Source organism: Dacryopinax primogenitus, assembly GCF_000292625.1.
Source record: "Dacryopinax primogenitus strain DJM-731 SS1 chromosome Unknown DACRYscaffold_9, whole genome shotgun sequence".
NCBI lineage: Eukaryota > Fungi > Basidiomycota > Dacrymycetes > Dacrymycetales > Dacrymycetaceae > Dacryopinax > Dacryopinax primogenitus.
Window position 1 is genome coordinate 1,125,674 of NW_024467206.1, and position 16,675 is coordinate 1,142,348.

Consider the following 16,675-nt stretch of genomic DNA (forward strand, 5'->3'; position numbering starts at 1 on the left):
CCCCCCCCCCCCCCCCCCCCTCTCCCCCTTTTCCGTTCCACCAAACCCTCTGACCAACTCGTCCCCTCAGGGATAAGCGCCGCTCTAACCTTCTCAGCACTCGACCCCCTCCTCTCCGGGCTTGCAGACCGGACCGCGCAAGCAGTGACCCGACCAGCAGCCGCACATTTTCCTACCGGTCAAGCACAAGCACAGGCACAAGCACAGGCACAAGCACAGGCACAAGCACAGGCACAGGCGCAGGCGCAGGTGCAGGCGGGGTCAGGGCAAAGGGGCGGGACGGGGAGGGGGATGACATTCGAGGAAGAGGTCGAGCATTTCGTTAAGCCTGATATGGTTGGGTGGAGGTTTTGAAGTCCCGAACTGGGGAAGGCTGTACAGTATCGGTACCAGTATCAGTATCAGTATCAGTACTGCTCTGTTTGTACTTGCGTCAAGCGTTGTTGTACTTTCTTTCGTCTTCTTACTACTGCACCTCTACCTGACATACATGTAGTTCCTCATCCCGTTCCAGTGCAGTCACACCACATGCACAACATGCACATCTATATACGCCCTCCCTACAGAGAGCGAATTATCAACATTTGATTCTCGACGTATTTGTACCTATACCTATGCTGAGGCGATGAGGCAAGAGAGAGTGCAAAAACAGGGAACAGAGAGACGACACAGGAGACAGGATAGAGAGATTGAGGGATAGTACGAAGGGACGGACGTGGGTTGATGGAAGGGGATGGGGGGGAGATGGGGGAGCATAAGCTGAGGTTTTAGGGTGAGAAGACGGGTGCGGGCTTGGGTCGCGCACGACTGGGGTATTGGGTATGCGTGTCTGGCTCGGGGCTGACGTGGACGTTGGGAACAGGCGAGGGAGTGCTCGCGGGAAGGGGACGTGAGGATAGATGGGTGGATGAATGGAGGGAGGGTCGGACGATGGGAGATTTTGCATTAGAGGGCATGAGGCCGAGAGGAAATGTGGGAGGGAGGGGATGGGAGACGCGTGTGGATTGCTGTAAGCAATTAGTTGACTTTGTCCAGCACGCTTGGGTCCTTGCCGTTCGCGAGTGCGTCCAGGACGTGACCGTTCGCGCTGCCGTTGATCCGTTCCCTGAGGGTCTTGTGCTGGCCCTTTGCCTTCTTGGCACCCTTCTTGGTGTACGTGTTACTGGGCATATACGATCAGACCGCATCAGAAGAAAAGGTGGAAAGACGTACATGTAAAACGAAATGAAGAGGAAGAGGTAGCTCGTCAGAAGACCACAGCCGAAGAGTGCCGCGCCCTCCGTGCCTGCACAGGTTCCTAAGGATGGCGCGTCCCAGCGAGTCGCGGCAAAGTAGGAATATGCTATTTCCCCAGTTAAAGCGCGATAGAAAGCGGAGAAGCTAGGTATGTGCGCACTGGCAAAATAGACAACGAATAGATCGATAACGAATTGTACGATCTGGAAGGTTGTGAGGTACTTCTTCCACCAGATCTTGGCGCCGCCTGCAGTGGCATAGTAGTAGTAGTACATGAGCACGTGGACGGCGAGGTTGATGCTGATGACGACCCAGGAGACGGAGGTCCTGCCCTCGAGCTGGGTGAAGCAGAGGAGCGCGGTCGCGGCATGGTGGAACACGTGGAGGAACGCGAGGGGCTTCTTCTTAAGGACCAGGAAGACGGTGTCGATCAGCTCGACGTACTTGATGTAGTAGTTCACGATGTAGTAGAACTCCATACGGGGTGTCCATGCTGTCGTATTGCAGATCGCGCTGAAGAAGCCGTGCTTGTACCAGTGAGGAAGGATCTCCTCCAACATAAGTACGAGTACGAGAGCAGAGACGGTGACGAGGAAAAGGTTATGAATCTGCGCGTATTGTTAGCATATATGCGCGTCGTTTTGGCCGGGGCATGAAGCCCACCTGGAAGAGACCGTTCAGCTTGAGAGGCTTGTACGGCTTCATGATCTCGCGAATGCCGAAGATGACACCGAGGTAACCCACGAGCCAGCCTGTGACGACGGGCCAAGTGGAGATGGGGGACTCGCCGTGTACCCATTGTTTGAGGTAGATGGGGACTGGGGGTAGGATGTCGAGAGCGAGGATGATGTCTGCGAGGTTTGGGACCTCCATTGTACGACGAGTGGGGGGGGGGGGTGTCGACGTCGGTGGTGGGAGGGAGGGAAGGGACGAAGGACGGACGGTTAAGGAGCGTGACGGTGGAAACAGGGGGCGGGGACAGAGGAATATCAAAAGCAGGGGAGAGGCGCGAAAAAAAAGAGACCGGGATCTCGGAAGACGAGGAAGGGGGGGAAAGAGGGAAAGCGAAGAAGCGCGTTCAACCGTGATGGGATAAGAGTGGCGATGCACACGGCGGGGTCTCAACAGAAAATCTAGCCATGTGTGCCTTCAGTCCATGCGCACGTTGCCTCCGTTCATATTCGCTCGACTCCCTTACTAGACCTTTGTACGTACAAACACCGTGGGACGCGTCGAGGGAAAAGACAATAAAGACGCTTAACATTTCAGGGCGTAGGGTGATATCGAACAACATCATCCACAACCGTACCACTTATTCCTCGCATCTGGTATTCGCGCGTCCCATTACCCACTAGCCACATCAGATAGAACAACCAAGACCGCGACAGAGCTCAAGGCGCCGTTCCTGCCTCTTTCGTCAGCTCATCCACGAGATAGACCATCCTTCCTCACCCTTGTTCCCACACGCCGTGCTAGGCCAGTTACCCGTCGTTTGCCCACTAATACAAGCGCCCGTCCATAGCGGGTTCCCGTCTGTTCCGCTCCACTGCGAGCAAGACACTTCGGTGTATGTGCCCGTGAGCGCCCCATGGCCTGAAGGGAAGAACGCCATGCTCGCGCCCGTATCCTGGCAAAGATCAAAGCTACCTCGTGTCACTCCAAACCCTCGCTTCAGGAAATCAGATGAACGTACTGCACCGGAGCACCGTACTGGTTCTCAGGGTTCGCCTGGGTCTGACCACACCACACCTGGTTCTCAGGCGCAGGACACAGATCCGTAAGTTTAACAACGACAGTCTTGAACGGTCCTGTATAGCTCGGACTGTAGGGGTCCGCCGTGCCCGTGAGGGAGAAACACCGGCCGCAGGCGTCACCAGCCCCTGCCCCGCTCGCGGCGCCAAACGAGAGCTGGGACATGGCTGCTGTGTACCCAGAGGCGGTGACCCCGCAGGCGGGGGAGGAGCAGCCGCTGTAGTAGGTGAAGGAGGCGCTGCCGCTGGGGTTCTGCAGGTATCCACCGGTGGCACGTTCTACCGGGGTGCTGGACACCGACAGACTGAGAGTGAGGAGCGCGAAGAGGGAGTACTTCATCTTGCGTCGGTTCCTGGTGGACGAGGAGCAATGTACACTGGAGAGCAGAATACTTATACCCAACAAGCACTATGCCAAGGGATTCGCAGGTTCTTCACGGCATGCCGAGAGCCTCTTAACGGTCCTGGAGAAGCCCGACAATCAGCCGTTACGTTCTGGCGGAGATGGGAGACCCTGACCTGCGAGTTTCCTGGTTGAGTTTTACGACAGTGAGGCAGAGCGGGTTGTGGAAAGCTGGAGGGTAAAGTTGTGCGTAGGCTGCCGTGTTGAGCAAGAAGCGGTAAACTTGCGGAGCGAGATGGACGTCTTCGACCCGGGGATGAGCCTCCATCACCGACCAGCACAAGTCGACGAACAGAACTCCTCGGCTTTCCTGCATGCACATAGTCGAAAGCATGGTGCCCCTGTTTCTGAACTTCTCGCATCGCCAGGTAAGTACCTCCCACATGAGCAGCTCTACAGAGAGCCAGCAGCGGCAGAGGCGTGTGACCCAGTAGATGCGGAAATCCTGGCGATGTATCAATCACATGCGCTGGGTTAGTTGTGCGTGCCGAAGACATAGGAGTGTCGACAGAAATAATTCAGCTTTCTTGCGTGTGATGAGGAAAAGAGGGTATTCCTGTAAGGACTGTTTCAATGCAATACTACTGAGTCCGCTTGTGGACTTAGTAGATATATCTCGGGGGAACGGAAAAAAAAACAAAGGGCGTAATCGGGTGGTTCTGAACAAATGTTTGTGACATTCGGTGGGTATAATGCCCGCGCTATTTATTCGGAGTCAGGCTCTGCTGTTGTCGACAAGACGTCTTTTACCTGCTGGAGGATATCGACTGGTGTCTGGCACATGATGTCAGCAAGGTTGGGGGTAGGATCGGATCGTTGGTGGTAGGGTGAACATGGAACTGCGCAATGCAGGCTGTGAGAATGGCCCGTGCTTTGAAGAAGGGGTACGTTAATTAGCTTGGCGAGAATCTTGCAGTCATCTGGAATGCAATAAGAAAAGCTTCAGATCCTGGGTCCGGAGACGACGACGACGATGATGATGATGCTTGAGTAGTTGAAGTTTTATTCTGGAAGAGTTTGTTGGGTGTTGTAGGATTCCAGAGGATTCTCTTGAACGATTCGAGAAGCTGGAGCGATCCAGGATCACAATTCAAGGCAGATGCTCTTCCGCATATACAGGGGGTTCATCTATGTCTCCTTCGTCACCATTCCATGGTAGAAGAGTAACCCGCAGAAGTTCTTGGTTCACAACGCCCCGCGGAGTGGTTTCGACGAAAGCGGTCGCCAGTATGATGACGATCGAGATTGACCGTAGGCAAGATTATGGTCCAGCTCCCCAAGAGTCAGAAATGTTCTCAATCGATGGATCATAGAATTATCGAAGTGTACCAGCGGACGTGAAGAACAGTGTGTGGTCGTTGATGAACACGTTGCATCGGGCAGCCCGAAGAAGGTAACGGAAGCAGTTCCCCATGTGAGAACTGAATTGTGGGCCTCCCTCCGCTGAACCCTGCCTAACACATCTCCTACCACCATCCGTCCATCTCCCCCCCTCCTACCCTCCGTCGCGCACCATGACGACAATAACAGCACATCCACCCGGCCCGCTAATAGCGAGCGAATCTCAGGTCAACTTGCTTACTGTCGAAGAGAGCTTGCGAGATGCAGAACTCGAGGAAGTGCTGGATGATCTGTCCAGGTATGCCCAGCTCCAGCCATCACAGCGGATCGGGCTGACCGCTCCGTTATCCGGATACAGTCGGTTCATCTTGAACATGCCCGAACCGGAGCTCTCGTCCACTGAGCGCATATCTTTCCAAATCGAGCAAGCGTATGTGCTGTAAACGGCCGTTGCTCCCCGACTGAACTCCTCCAGCCATTGGTACTATGAAGACTTTGTTCGACCATTAAACCCAGCATTCCCATCCATGTCGTTGAAGCGGTTCTCGGCGATGTTCTTCAACGCATGTCCGCTGCTGAACGACTTCAGCCATGAGCAGGCGTTTCAAGATTTCCAAAAGTACAAGAGTCGCGTGCCGGTGTGCGGAGCTGTGCTCCTAACCCCGAAGATGGACAAGGTATGACCCTACGATGCGTGGAATACGACAACCACTTACCCGCTATCACAGTGTGTACTCGTCAAGGGATGGAAGTCTACATCAGCTTGGTCCTTTCCGAAAGGCAAGATCAACCAGGACGAGTCGCGCGCTGCATGTGCCATCCGAGAAGTCCGGGAAGAAACGGGATTCGACTTTGCTGCTGCCGGTCTTCTGGATAAGAATGCAAAGACGACAATAGAGATCAACGAGCAGAGCCTAACCCTGTACTTTGTCGTTGGTGTATCTGAGAACACCGCGTTCGAGACCCAAACGCGCAAGGAGATCAGCGTGAGTATGTTGGCTGGTAGCACCCAACATAAGCTGAGCAGCCACAGAAAATCGAATGGTTTGCTCTCACAGATCTCCCAACGTGGACGAAGAAGAAGGTGAAGGAGCAGGGCAAGTTTTATCTCGTCACACCGTTCGTGTCGTCCCTGCGCGCGTTCGTGAATGCTAAGAAGTCGGCAATGAAGGCCAATGGGGTACAACCGGAACCAGTGCCACAGGGTGAGAGTGACAGGTCATCATCATTGGGACCTGTCACTCCACCAGGAGCAACCGTAGCCGCAATACCACAGGCTGTCCAACAACCTGCAACAGGTCCTTCACATATCAGTCCCAAGCCGAATGGCGTTTCAGAATCTGATGCGGATCGGATGTCCCGACTTCTATCGGCCCTATCAACTGGTTCTGGTTCAACCGTCACAAATGCTGCTCCGCCCCCACCGCCGTCCGTGCCCATGCCGGGCTTATCCCCCTCATCCGGTAACGGCGACCGGACGGACAAGCATATTGCTCTCTTGGATAGTCTTCTCGACACTGCGCCTAACATGCCTGGTATCACCCAACGGAAGATATCAGAAGGCCGACCTCTGCCGCCCATACCCTCTGGTTCTCGTGTTTTCCCGAGTAACGGGCCAGCTGGCCACCCATTCCCCGTCATGGCGCCTTCACCTCCCAAGCAGGTACCTGTTCCTGCGATGATGGCATCACAGCCACCCTCTGCACCGCAGATGATGCCTGCCCCGCCGCCTATGCCACTATACCCAGTGGACGGGCCTTCTGCGTATTCTCATCCAGGCCCGGCATCTCAGCAACCCCAACCATCTCAGCCGCCCTCATTCTTGCACAACCCTCAGGCAACATACGGCTACTACCCACCAACAGCATTCGTGTCTGCTAAAGCCGCTCCCTCTCCTCAAGAGGCACACAAGGGGGCCTTGCTCTCCCTACTTTCTGCCAAGCAGCCTTCCCTGCCACCTTCGTACCAGAACCGGATCGTCAGCGAGCCGGTATATCAGAGTGGCGCCGAATTCATGTCTGCCTCTGAAGACCCTCGTGCTAAGCTTGGCATCGCAAATGGTATGGGGATGGGACCTCCCATACCCCTTCGTATGCCCTACCCTAGTATGGACATTCCCCATAGTGGGACCCCGCCGATGCACGGCCCACTGGCCATGCCCGACCCCGCGTTCAACCTTAATGGCGCCCCTTATCCCATGAACAACCCCATGGGTCCACCAGTTATGAACATGTATAACAACGGCGCACCTTTCCCTCCTGCACCCGGCTACCCTCCCAACCCAGTGATGCCCACTGGTCCGCCTCCCCCACATCAGGAGATGCCCCTCCCTCAAGGAACGTTCAACCCTCAGCCGCAAATGCCAGGAGACTACCCATATGCCGGCCCTTCGTCCGATGCTCCCCTAGACGCCTTCTTCCCTAAGGGCATGCCCCTCCCCCGTCCGAGAGAAGTACAGAACCTCAACCAGAACCGGCAGAACCGGGTCAGCGGAGAACAGATCCTCTATCGTCCGCAGGGACAGCCTGTTTTCCCCCAGCTGATAAGTACCAGGGCCCCAATGCCCTCGGTCTCAGCACCCATGCCTGCTCTAGACATGCCCAAGCCTCGGCAGCCTGAGAACCTGCTTGCGATCCTCAACTCTGGGCCGAGGCCGCACTTCTAGTCCTGGTCAACTTCATCATCTCTTTGGGTCTACTTGTACTGGTATACGGCATACCGCGTTGATTTATGCACACCCCCGCTTTCGTTTTCTGGCTATTTTGGCCTTGTTGGTAAATCAAAGACTTGCCCTCCTCTGCACGCATTGTATTCTGCGCTCGCACCGATCTCCATTCCGTGTTATTGATAGGAACATCGAACGTGGTTGTGGTTGTACGACGTTGAGGCTAGTGCCAGGCTGGGTGAGGGAAGAGTACAGAGTACAGAGTACGGATCATGTGAATGAATGAATTTTGTCCCAACATGAGAATGCGGTCGTTCCCGGAAGATTGGGGAATCTTGTTCCCTAACCATACAGGGCATTCGTTGCATATGTGTGGAATAGGGTTGCACGCCCCCTTGCTCCTTTATCTCCCGACGATGAGTCGCTCTCAAGGCACATCTCTTCCTCTTCAACTTCCTCTCTCCCTCCCTTCTCATCGCACTTTCATCATTAAACTGATCTAATTCGTAACAAGGAGAGATTCGGCAGTTCGCCGCAGTCGGCAATTCCCTCAGGGTCCCTCCCACACGTGCGTCATCCCCCTCTTCTCTCAGTTTTTTTGCAGGTGTGAGGGAAAAAGGATCCGATACGCGGGCCGGGTCTTATGTTGTTATGTGTGAGGGGGAAGGCTGACCAGTACTTGTGAACAGAGCAGCATCCGCTTCTCAATTGTAAAGGGGGAAACACAGTATATCCGAGCCATTTCATCCCTTACCCTCGACCTGCTCTCGTGCGACCTTCAGTGCCGAGCCAGGACTGCATTGCCCTGAGAACGACCAGCTTGTCCCGGACAGTCAACGATGGTGATTATGCCCGCTTTATAGGTTCTAGTCGGACAGCACCTCTCACTCTTGTTCTCTATATCTCTTGGCTTGGTTCACTTTTGCTTGCTGTGCTTGACTTTCGCTTTCTGTCGACTCTCGGAACTTTTCTTCGCACCCCTTACGACTCGCTCGTTCTCCATAGGCGCTCAACATGCATAGTGGACGGGGGATCAAGCTCATCGCGGGTGAGTGGGGCGAAACGTTGACGATACTTGTACTGAGAAGGATGGCAGGGACGAGTCACCCCGAGATGGCAGAGCTCATCGCACAACGGTACGCCCCTCTTCCTGCTCCCCAACCAAATCCCTGACCCCTCCCAGACTGGGGATCTCCCTCTCCCCAGTAAAAGTCTCCAACAACGGGATCGGCGAGACCCAAGTCCAGCTACAAGAGTCCGTGCGAGAAGAAGACGTGTACATCCTCGGCACCTCCGCTTCGGGCCAAGTCAACATCGCCCTCATGGAACTGTGCATCATGATCCACGCGTGCAAGATCGCCAGCGCGGGAAGGATCACGGCTGTTATCCCGCATTTTCCGTATGCGAGACAGGACAGGAAGGAGAAGAGCAGAGCGCCGATCAGCGCTAAGCTTGTGGCGAACATGTTGCAGACGAGCGGGTGTGATCATGTTATTGTGCGTATCCTATTCTGAGCCCGGATACTTTGCTGATTGGGACATAGACGATGGACTTGCATGCATCGCAGATTCAGGGGTTCTTTGACGTGCCGGTGGATAAGTGAGCCTTTGTTCGACAGCACTCGAACACGTGCTGACAGCCCTCAGCTTGTATGGCGAGCCATCGATGATTCGCTTCATCCGAGATGCACTCGGACCGGACGAGAGTCCACAAAAAGACGTCGTGATCGTTTCCCCCGACGCCGGGGGTACAAAACGGTGCGTCCCCGCCTCAGGTCCGATCCTCCCCTCTAACCAACATCATACAGCGCCGCCTCCATCGCCGACAAGCTCAATTCCGATCTGGCGATATTCCACAAAGAGCGGAAGAAGGAAAATCAGGTTTCGCGCATGATCCTCGTCGGATCTGTAAGGGATAAGATCGCCATCCTCGTTGACGATATGGCCGATACGTGCGGGACGCTCGAGCTCGCCGCGCACCATCTCATCGAGGCTGGCGCACGCAGGGTGTGGGCAGTGGTGACACATGGTGTCCTCTCCGGCCGAGCGGAACCGACGGTGCGGGTGAGTGCCCTCGAGAAGCTCGTTATTACGAACACGCTCCCGGTGAGGGACAAGCTGGTTGCGCAGGAGAAACACGGTGCGTGGGGAGGGAAACTCGAGGTGATAGACATCACGGGCGTGCTGGCGGAGACGGTCCGCAGGAGCCATTATGGTGAGAGTGTGAGCATGCTGTTTGACGAAGTGCCTTGGAGCAACCAGTGACCGGATGTGGAACTGTCCGAAGAAAAAAAATGTACAATCATCTATTCCCGGGAGGTTACCTTGTGATATGTGATAGATACGGAGTATTGTGGATAACTAATAGACGCGTTGTGCCTGGTATGAGATAGAGTGAATACGGGAGATTCGAATTACCTGTCAGGCTCTGCAGCACCTTGATCCCTGATTCCCTTTAAAGGCAAGAGCAAATAAATAACTCCGTCCTATCGAGTAGAACGTGAAAACAGGGCAGGGTCCTCAACTTTTTTTGGTCTGAGCTGAGAGTAGGGCTATTGTCGTCCGTGCACTCTTGTGGCTTCGAACACTCACGGTATTGATACCTCAATACCCAACAACATGAAGCAACAAGGCGACTTTGTTATGACGATCGAGTCGGACGAGGAGGTCGAAGTATCCGATGCGGAAGACTCGGATCTCCCCGTGCCAGTCAAGGGCAAGAAACAGCGGGCTCGCAAACCGAAGCCAGACGCGGAAGCGGAAGAGGGCGACGGCGACGAGATCAACGCTGATTTCGCGTTTGATACTACTGGAGGAGGGTTTGTCGGCTTGGCGGATCCGTGGGATTTCCCGGAGTTGGAGGTTAGGGATGTCGTTCAGGGCAGTAAGCCGGTATGTGGGTGTGTTGCGTTTGGAGATGGTGCTGAGGGGAGGTTTAGGAACCGATTTCTGTTAATGATATTATTGAGCGACGGCGATTGAGGGATGCGGGAGGGAAGAAGCGAAAGAGGGAGGAGGAGGATGAAGAGGAAGAGGAGGGGGATGACGATGAAGAGGAAAATAACTTGGACGACCACGAGGATGAAGAGGATGATGATGAAGATGAAGAGGGTTTTGGACAAGCTGCGGTTGATGATGGTGATGATGAAAGCGAAGAAGATCCGCTGGCTTCATCAGACAAAGAAGAGGACAATGAGGAGGAGGAAGAAGATGGAGAGGAGGATGAAGACGACGCTGCCTCTGTCGCATCATCCTCCGGTTCTTCTGCCCCCGAAACTGCCGCTGAAGCTTCCCGCAAAGCAGCTTACTTCGACACTCCCGACGCTGCGACTTCCACGTCTGATGTGACGTTCCAGAGCATGAACCTCTCTCGTCCACTGCTCAAGGCGCTCGCTAACCTCGGATTCGAAAAACCAACACCTATCCAGGCTGCTGCGATCCCTGTCGCCTTGCTCGGGAAGGACGTAGTCGGTGGTGCTGTCACCGGAAGCGGCAAGACTGCAGCATTCGTGATCCCCATCCTCGAACGACTGCTCTTCCGTGACAGAGGCAAGGCAGCAGCAACAACGAGGGTCGTCATCCTCTGCCCCACCCGAGAATTGGCTGTACAGTGTCACGCCGTTGCGACGCGTATTGGGAGTTTCACCGACGTGCGCTTCAGCCTTGTTGTTGGTGGCCTCTCCCTCAAGGGTCAGGAGGCGGAGCTCCGTACTCGACCCGACGTGGTCATTGCCACTCCTGGACGGCTGATCGATCATCTACGCAACTCACCCAGCTTTTCGTTGGACATGCTCGACGTGCTGATCATGGACGAAGCAGACCGGATGTTGGAGGAGGGTTTCGCCGCAGAGTTGGGGGAGATCATCTCTGCTTGCCCAAAACAACGGCAGACGATGCTCTTCTCTGCAACCATGACAGATTCTGTGGACGAGCTCATCCGTATGGGACTGAACAAACCTGTGCGATTGTTTGTCGATCCTCGGAAGAGCACTGCCAGCGGCTTGACGCAAGAGTTTGTCCGAGTAAGGGATAATAGAGAAGACGACCGTCCCGCCCTCCTCATGACTCTCTGCAAGCGGACGTTCCGTACTCGGTGTATCATCTTCTTCCGCAGCAAAGCCTTCGCGCATCAGATGCGGATCGTCTTCGGTCTCCTGGGCATGAAAGCTGGCGAGTTGCACGGCAACCTTACTCAGGAACAACGACTTCGCGCGCTGCAGCAGTTCAAGGACGGCGATGTCGACTTCCTCCTGGCCACCGATCTTGCTTCGCGTGGTTTGGACATCAGGGGTATTGAGACGGTTATCAATTATGACATGCCTGGCCAGATAGCGCAGTACTTGCATCGGGTGGGTCGAACGGCACGTGCGGGGAGCAAGGGTCGCTCGGTCACTCTCGTGGGAGAGGCGGACCGGAAGATGCTCAAGGCGGTTATCAAGCACAGTCCTGCGGACCAGGTCAAACATCGGCTAGTGCCTGCAGAGGCGGTGGCCAAGATGGCGGCCAAGCTCAAGGGGTTGCACGACGAAGTGGATGCGGTACTGAAAGAGGAGAAGGAGGAGAAGGCGTTGAGGCAGGCGGAGATGCAGCTTAAGAAAGGAGAGAATCTGATCGAGCATGAGGAAGCGATCTTTTCCCGTCCAGCGAGAACATGGTTCCAAACAGAGAAGGAGAAGAAGAACACGCAAGGTGAGACCTATGCGGTATTTGTCGATTTTGATCTGAATTTGCCTTCAGAACTTAGTAAGGAGAAGTATGTGGGGGGATTCGCGTCGAATGTTAAGGATAACAAAGATGAGAACAAGTCTGTGAGTTGCCCACTTTCTTCATGCAGCTCGCAAATCACTTATACATGCGCTTAGGCGGGTCCAAAACGTGACAAACTCTCTGGCCTCTCTCGCAAAGCCAAACGAAGAAAGCTGGCTATGGAGGAGGACGTGTCGTCCAAGCGCTCCGACGCGGCTGCTATCCGGTCTGCGAAGAAGTCCTCCAGACCGACAAAGATTGGCTTGCCAGAACCGCGCAAACCGCAAAAACCTGGCAAGAAGGACAAGAGCAAGAAGGCGACCAAGTCGGCGTTTGATCGTGATATGACACAGAAGAGTAAGCGAGAGGGTATGCGGACTAGTTCCAAGGATAAGGTTGGACTTGCTGGGAAAGTAGGTAAGAAAGTTGGCGGGAAGGGTGGGAAGGGCGGAAAGGGTGGGAAGAGTAGACGATAGTTTTGCGTTCTCTAACCGGCGTTTGTTCATCATATTATTCGGCATTTCCCAACACAACTACTCATTTCCAATGTACATGTTTGTCCTGTGTTCCCTTCGTCAAGCCACATCTGGTGAATAGAGAGGAGTCATCAGGGTTGTGTTGATGTCCAGGGTCTTCTTGTTGCGTCATGTTCACAATCTCTGTTCGCTATTGGACGACCAACGCGGAATGACTTCCGGGGTGGAGGGAATATGCCAGCCACAGATGTCGCCCTGCCCTTCTGTGTTCTCTTTCGCTGAACAACTCCAATGGCTCCCATCACTCCAGGCTCGCTAGTCGTCGTCACCGGCATCACAGGCTACATTGGCTCCCACGTCGGGTTGGCCGCTCTCCAGGCAGGCTACCGAGTACGGGGCACCGTACGCGACACTAAGAAGGCCGAGGAGCTGGGAGCGAAATACAACGAGCTGGGAGTGGATGCGGGAGAGGACAAGTTCGAGGTTGTCATTGTGGATGACCTCACGGATCAGGCGCAGTTCGAGAAGGCGTTTGTGGGTGCGGAGGGTATTGTGCATGTCGCTCTGCCTGGCCACACAGGTGGGCAGCTTCCTTTGAGCCAGTAACCGTACTTGTGATACTCATATTGCAATTTATTAGCAACATGGATCGACCAGGCGACCACCTCTATCCTCTCCGTGTTCCGGGCGGCCGCGAAAGAATCCTCTGTGAAGCGCGTCGTGCTTACTTCTTCGTCCGTGACCTGTATCACCCCCGGCCAGAACGGTGACCATACGCTCAACGATGAAGACTGGAACGACGATGCGGTTGATGCATTCAAGAGGATGTCAGAAGAGGAGAGGGGTAATCCGAAGAATAGGACAGCTATGTATTGCGCAGCCAAGACGATCGCTGAGCAGGAGGCGTGGAAATGGATGGCAGATAACAAGGTGCGCGATACCGGTAGACGTGGTTCAAGCGGAGCTCACAAATTAGGGATGGCAACGGTCCAGTCCGGTCCATCCAGTCCTGGACGGTCCCGGATTTTTGGCGATAGTCGGTCCCGGTCCAGTCCCGTGATGGTCCGGTCCTGGACGCCAGTCCCAGTCCCACCTGTGTCTCGCAGAAAAAGACCCTTGCTAGAGACAGGGACGACGTGCGTCTAGACCTCAAACTAGTGGAAAATGCCCGTCCAGCAAAGGTCCTGTCAGTAACACGGGGCTGTGCTTCCGGAAGCACAGGGCACGGCTTCTCCGGCAGGGGAAAGTACCGAACCCGGAAAAGGAGACCCAACAAGCATGCAGAAGGGGATCATGATGTGTTCTATATTGAAATAATTATCTAGAATACATTATGTACATTATCATTTGCTCCAGACCAGCAGTATGAGGTGATTGGGAGTACATCACTCCCATTCAGGAGTGATGTCGAGATATCACTGTGAATACAAGTGATGGTCTCCTCCTGAGCTGTCAATGCCTGTGCTCTCTGGAGATGCTTACCACAAGCAGTTTCCCTCTTGACCTCTCGCTTGTGCTGTCTCCGGAGTTGGTCTGCATCATTCAAGGGCCAGAAAAAACATTTCCCCTCCAGAAGAGCAGAATGCAAGACTTTCAGCTCTGCCATTGCAAGAGTTGAAGGGTTCTCAATATGGCCACCCAGCCTACCTTCCAGAGTGATGGCATACATGTCCTCAATGTTCCTCCCAAACTTGGAATACTGCATGATGGCTGTATCATTGTTGGATACGGATCCTGAGAGAAAGGCTTAGTATAATCCAGACAATAAAAAGTTGACAGAGCACATGCAGCCCACTAAGAAGCATCTTCCGGACACCTGATTTTAGTTCAAGCTTATGGTCCAGCATTCTAGAAGTCATGCCTACCAATGCCATCAGGACCAGATGACCAAAAACAACTTATAGATCAGCATCACACCTTGAGAGCCATGAATGGCAAAGATCTCAAATTCTTTTGCCAACTCCTCTCCAGACTTCCCAAGAACCTGACAGAGAAAGGCTTCCCCAACATCATCTCCAAAGAATTGTGCTGCACCATAGTCCAGAGGCATCCCTTTGATGGTAAACCCGAAGATGTGACCTTGGGTCTGGATGTTGAATGCATGTGCCTGCCATCAGAGTCAGCAAAAGAACCTTGGTGGTCAGGAGAGAAAGAAGTAAAGTCACCTCCTGCTGCAAAGCCAATGTAGTCACAGTCTGATCTCCTTCCCGTGACTTTCTGGAGACCCACATTTGGTGCACCTCTGCATCATGATGGGCTTGCAACCATTCCCTTCCAGATTTGGCAGCATTTCTGTCTTGCTGGAGCCCTGCCAGACACAACTCCCACTCCAGCTTCACTGCATGTAAGTCAAACTCCTGACCTGCATGTGGTTAGATATGTTGAGAAAAGTGAATGAAAACAAAACACAAACCTTTCTCTTGCCAGTCAAGCTTTGTCAGGTGCACAGCAACATTTTTGAGGTTTGGGGCATCCTTCCTCTGGAATTGAGACAAGTTCTGTGTCCCAAAAATGAACTCTCTCATTGTCTCCTCTGATATTCCAGATCAAGTGGCACTGCACCAAATACTCTCATGAAGAACATTCACGATCTGGACTGCCTCCTGGTGTGCTTTCTCCTGGCAGGCATGATTGGCAGACCATTTCTCCTTTTTCTTCTGCCATGTCAAGAGAATCCCATCAGTTCTGGACATTGGGAGAGCTGTCAATGTCACAAGAAGAGGAATAGAGGTTTTTCTGTCAGGAGAGTGATGGGCAAAGAAGGACAGGGCCAGTCCAAAAAGAAGTTCAGTCCAGACCCTGTACAAAAAACAATAAATCTGGATCACATGGTGTCATTGCAATGCAATGAGGAGACTACTATGTGTTATACTGGCATTACATTTCTTTTGTTTCATGAGGGTACACATAAACAAGAAAACTTGGGAGAGCATGAAGCAGCAAGAGAATTCCACAGACAGCAAACTTGTTCAGGAGTAGAGATCTTCAAAATCCTTGAGAGGATTCTCATTGTCATCCTCCCTCTTGAACCTAAGGCCATCACCAGTCCTGACAATGCCATGATCTGCCCAGTGGTACACCTTCTCCTCAAACATGGCCTTCAAGATCTTGTCATAATCAAATCTCCAGAAAATGCCCTTCTGGCGAGTCTCGATCTTGAGCATGCAAGAAAGAGTGTTGGCCCAGGAGTAAGGGTGATGAAAGTAATAAGCTGTTGTAACCCCTCTCTGGAGAAGATAATTGTTCTTGTTGTTTCCAGGAAGACCATTCTCAATCTTGAAAGTCTGGATGGCAGAGCAAATCGAGTCTGGAAGCTTGGGCCAATGGCGAGGATCATCTGGAAGAGTTAAATTGGGGGCAAACCAAGGTGGGTGACTGTTAGGGCAACACAGGCTGACCAAGTCTGCTCACCTAAGAGTGCCAAGAGTCTAAGCAGGCAACAAGGAAGTGGAGTAGACCTGATGACTAAGACCTATCTACAGTATAGGTACCTGTGGATGATCCTAAGAGACCAAGTCTGAAGAGACAGTCCCCAGGCAGAGTAGGCCTTATATTTATACCTCTGTGGTGGAACCTGCTAGAACATCTTGCTTACTCAGCCTAGTCAGGTGATCAGGTCATATGACCAAGGATGAGGTCATATGAGGTCATGCACAGCCATGCACAGCAGGTTACCTGACCATCCAATCCTTCCAGCAGGTTCCAGCACATACCAAGGTATACCAGCTACTTCCATGTCATAAAGGCTTAGTCATGTCTCTTGACCAAGCAATGAGCTGGTGCCCTGACAGATCAATAGCCCGGATACACCATGCCCATTGGTTCCGGAAAGTCTGCCCCCTCCAGCATGCTGCCAGAGCAAGTAATCATCAACCAAGTCAGGAACGAGACAGTCCCATACTGCCACAATCTGCGGAAGCAATTTTGCATGTGCCCCATGTCCAGCTGCATGTCTCACAGCAGCTCTGGACAAAGAGTCAGCTCAATTCCAGACGGAATCCTTCAAGTGAGTGCATGTTAATTCTGCCCATGTTGTCAAAGCAGAAAACCCTCCCCAA

At 53.5% G+C, this 16,675-nt stretch overlaps 9 protein-coding genes across 9 annotated transcripts in view; 6 read left to right on the forward strand and 3 right to left on the reverse strand.

Annotated features, from left to right (window-relative positions):
- The window catches only part of DACRYDRAFT_116402 (uncharacterized protein), a gene marked incomplete at its 5' end in the record, with an annotated part of 581 nt that extends 83 nt beyond the window's left edge, over window positions 1-498 (forward strand). The window contains one exon of the mRNA XM_040770196.1: window positions 71-498. Coding sequence (XP_040628906.1) covers window positions 71-354 — 284 coding nt within the window. The 3' untranslated portion in view covers window positions 355-498. The remainder of the gene's footprint in view (window positions 1-70) is intronic.
- A 243-nt stretch (window positions 499-741) lies between these two features.
- Window positions 742-2,133, reverse strand: DACRYDRAFT_22410 (GNS1/SUR4 membrane protein). Its single transcript, XM_040772785.1, has 4 exons — window positions 1,900-2,133; window positions 1,397-1,844; window positions 1,213-1,342; window positions 742-1,162 (listed from the first exon to the last, which is right to left on the reverse strand). The coding sequence occupies exons 1-4, from the start codon at window positions 2,107-2,109 to the stop codon at window positions 1,018-1,020; spliced, it is 933 nt and encodes a 310-aa protein (XP_040628907.1). The 5' UTR covers window positions 2,110-2,133; the 3' UTR covers window positions 742-1,017.
- Window positions 2,134-2,686: 553 nt separating this feature from the next.
- Window positions 2,687-3,267, reverse strand: DACRYDRAFT_42981 (endoglucanase V-like protein; the record flags this gene model as incomplete). The annotated part of the gene is made up of 2 exons (XM_040774528.1): window positions 2,687-2,879; window positions 2,930-3,267. Coding segments are annotated over 2 exons (531 nt in total), but the record flags the coding sequence as incomplete, so codon positions are not given.
- Window positions 3,268-4,189: 922 nt separating this feature from the next.
- DACRYDRAFT_22412 (uncharacterized protein) lies at window positions 4,190-4,705 on the forward strand (the record flags this gene model as incomplete). Its single annotated transcript, XM_040772786.1, has 1 exon — window positions 4,190-4,705. The coding sequence occupies exon 1, from the start codon at window positions 4,521-4,523 to the stop codon at window positions 4,701-4,703; it is 183 nt and encodes a 60-aa protein (XP_040628909.1). The 5' UTR covers window positions 4,190-4,520.
- A 199-nt stretch (window positions 4,706-4,904) lies between these two features.
- DACRYDRAFT_107735 (uncharacterized protein) lies at window positions 4,905-7,396 on the forward strand (the record flags this gene model as incomplete). Its single annotated transcript, XM_040768521.1, has 4 exons — window positions 4,905-5,161; window positions 5,207-5,408; window positions 5,460-5,717; window positions 5,765-7,396. The coding sequence occupies 4 exons, from the start codon at window positions 4,905-4,907 to the stop codon at window positions 7,394-7,396; spliced, it is 2,349 nt and encodes a 782-aa protein (XP_040628910.1).
- Window positions 7,397-8,410: 1,014 nt separating this feature from the next.
- DACRYDRAFT_15964 (phosphoribosyl pyrophosphokinase) lies at window positions 8,411-9,660 on the forward strand (the record flags this gene model as incomplete). Its single annotated transcript, XM_040771154.1, has 6 exons — window positions 8,411-8,444; window positions 8,493-8,532; window positions 8,580-8,892; window positions 8,940-8,995; window positions 9,043-9,153; window positions 9,204-9,660. 6 exons carry the CDS (start codon window positions 8,411-8,413, stop codon window positions 9,658-9,660), a joined length of 1,011 nt encoding a protein of 336 aa, XP_040628911.1.
- Window positions 9,661-10,038: 378 nt separating this feature from the next.
- Window positions 10,039-12,617, forward strand: DACRYDRAFT_52143 (DEAD-domain-containing protein; the record flags this gene model as incomplete). The annotated part of the gene is made up of 4 exons (XM_040775084.1): window positions 10,039-10,287; window positions 10,335-12,084; window positions 12,133-12,203; window positions 12,258-12,617. 4 exons carry the CDS (start codon window positions 10,039-10,041, stop codon window positions 12,615-12,617), a joined length of 2,430 nt encoding a protein of 809 aa, XP_040628912.1.
- Window positions 12,618-12,853: 236 nt separating this feature from the next.
- Window positions 12,854-13,896, forward strand: DACRYDRAFT_79710 (NADP-binding protein). The gene is made up of 3 exons (XM_040776411.1): window positions 12,854-13,197; window positions 13,258-13,547; window positions 13,594-13,896. The coding sequence occupies exons 1-3, from the start codon at window positions 12,909-12,911 to the stop codon at window positions 13,675-13,677; spliced, it is 663 nt and encodes a 220-aa protein (XP_040628913.1). The 5' UTR covers window positions 12,854-12,908; the 3' UTR covers window positions 13,678-13,896.
- Window positions 13,897-14,490: 594 nt separating this feature from the next.
- DACRYDRAFT_89037 (uncharacterized protein) lies at window positions 14,491-15,310 on the reverse strand (the record flags this gene model as incomplete). The annotated part of the gene is made up of 4 exons (XM_040776891.1): window positions 14,491-14,724; window positions 14,783-14,979; window positions 15,031-15,150; window positions 15,175-15,310. 4 exons carry the CDS (start codon window positions 15,308-15,310, stop codon window positions 14,491-14,493), a joined length of 687 nt encoding a protein of 228 aa, XP_040628914.1.
- Window positions 15,311-16,675: the final 1,365 nt, after the last annotated feature.

Bases quoted from the DNA above. Each gene is read 5' to 3' on its own strand.
- DACRYDRAFT_22410 (XM_040772785.1), bottom strand. From the start codon at position 2,109: ATGGAGGTCCCAAACCTCGCAGACATCATCCTCGCTCTCGACATCCTA. The intron at 1,845-1,899 runs GTGGGCTTCATG...CAATACGCGCAG, and splicing joins AGCTGAACGGTCTCTTCCAG to ATTCATAACCTTTTCCTCGT. The intron at 1,163-1,212 runs GTACGTCTTTCC...GTATATGCCCAG, and splicing joins CTCTTCATTTCGTTTTACAT to TAACACGTACACCAAGAAGG.
- DACRYDRAFT_79710 (XM_040776411.1), top strand. From the start codon at position 12,909: ATGGCTCCCATCACTCCAGGCTCGCTAGTCGTCGTCACCGGCATCACA. The intron at 13,198-13,257 runs GTGGGCAGCTTC...GCAATTTATTAG, and splicing joins CGCTCTGCCTGGCCACACAG to CAACATGGATCGACCAGGCG. The intron at 13,548-13,593 runs GTGCGCGATACC...CTCACAAATTAG, and splicing joins AATGGATGGCAGATAACAAG to GGATGGCAACGGTCCAGTCC.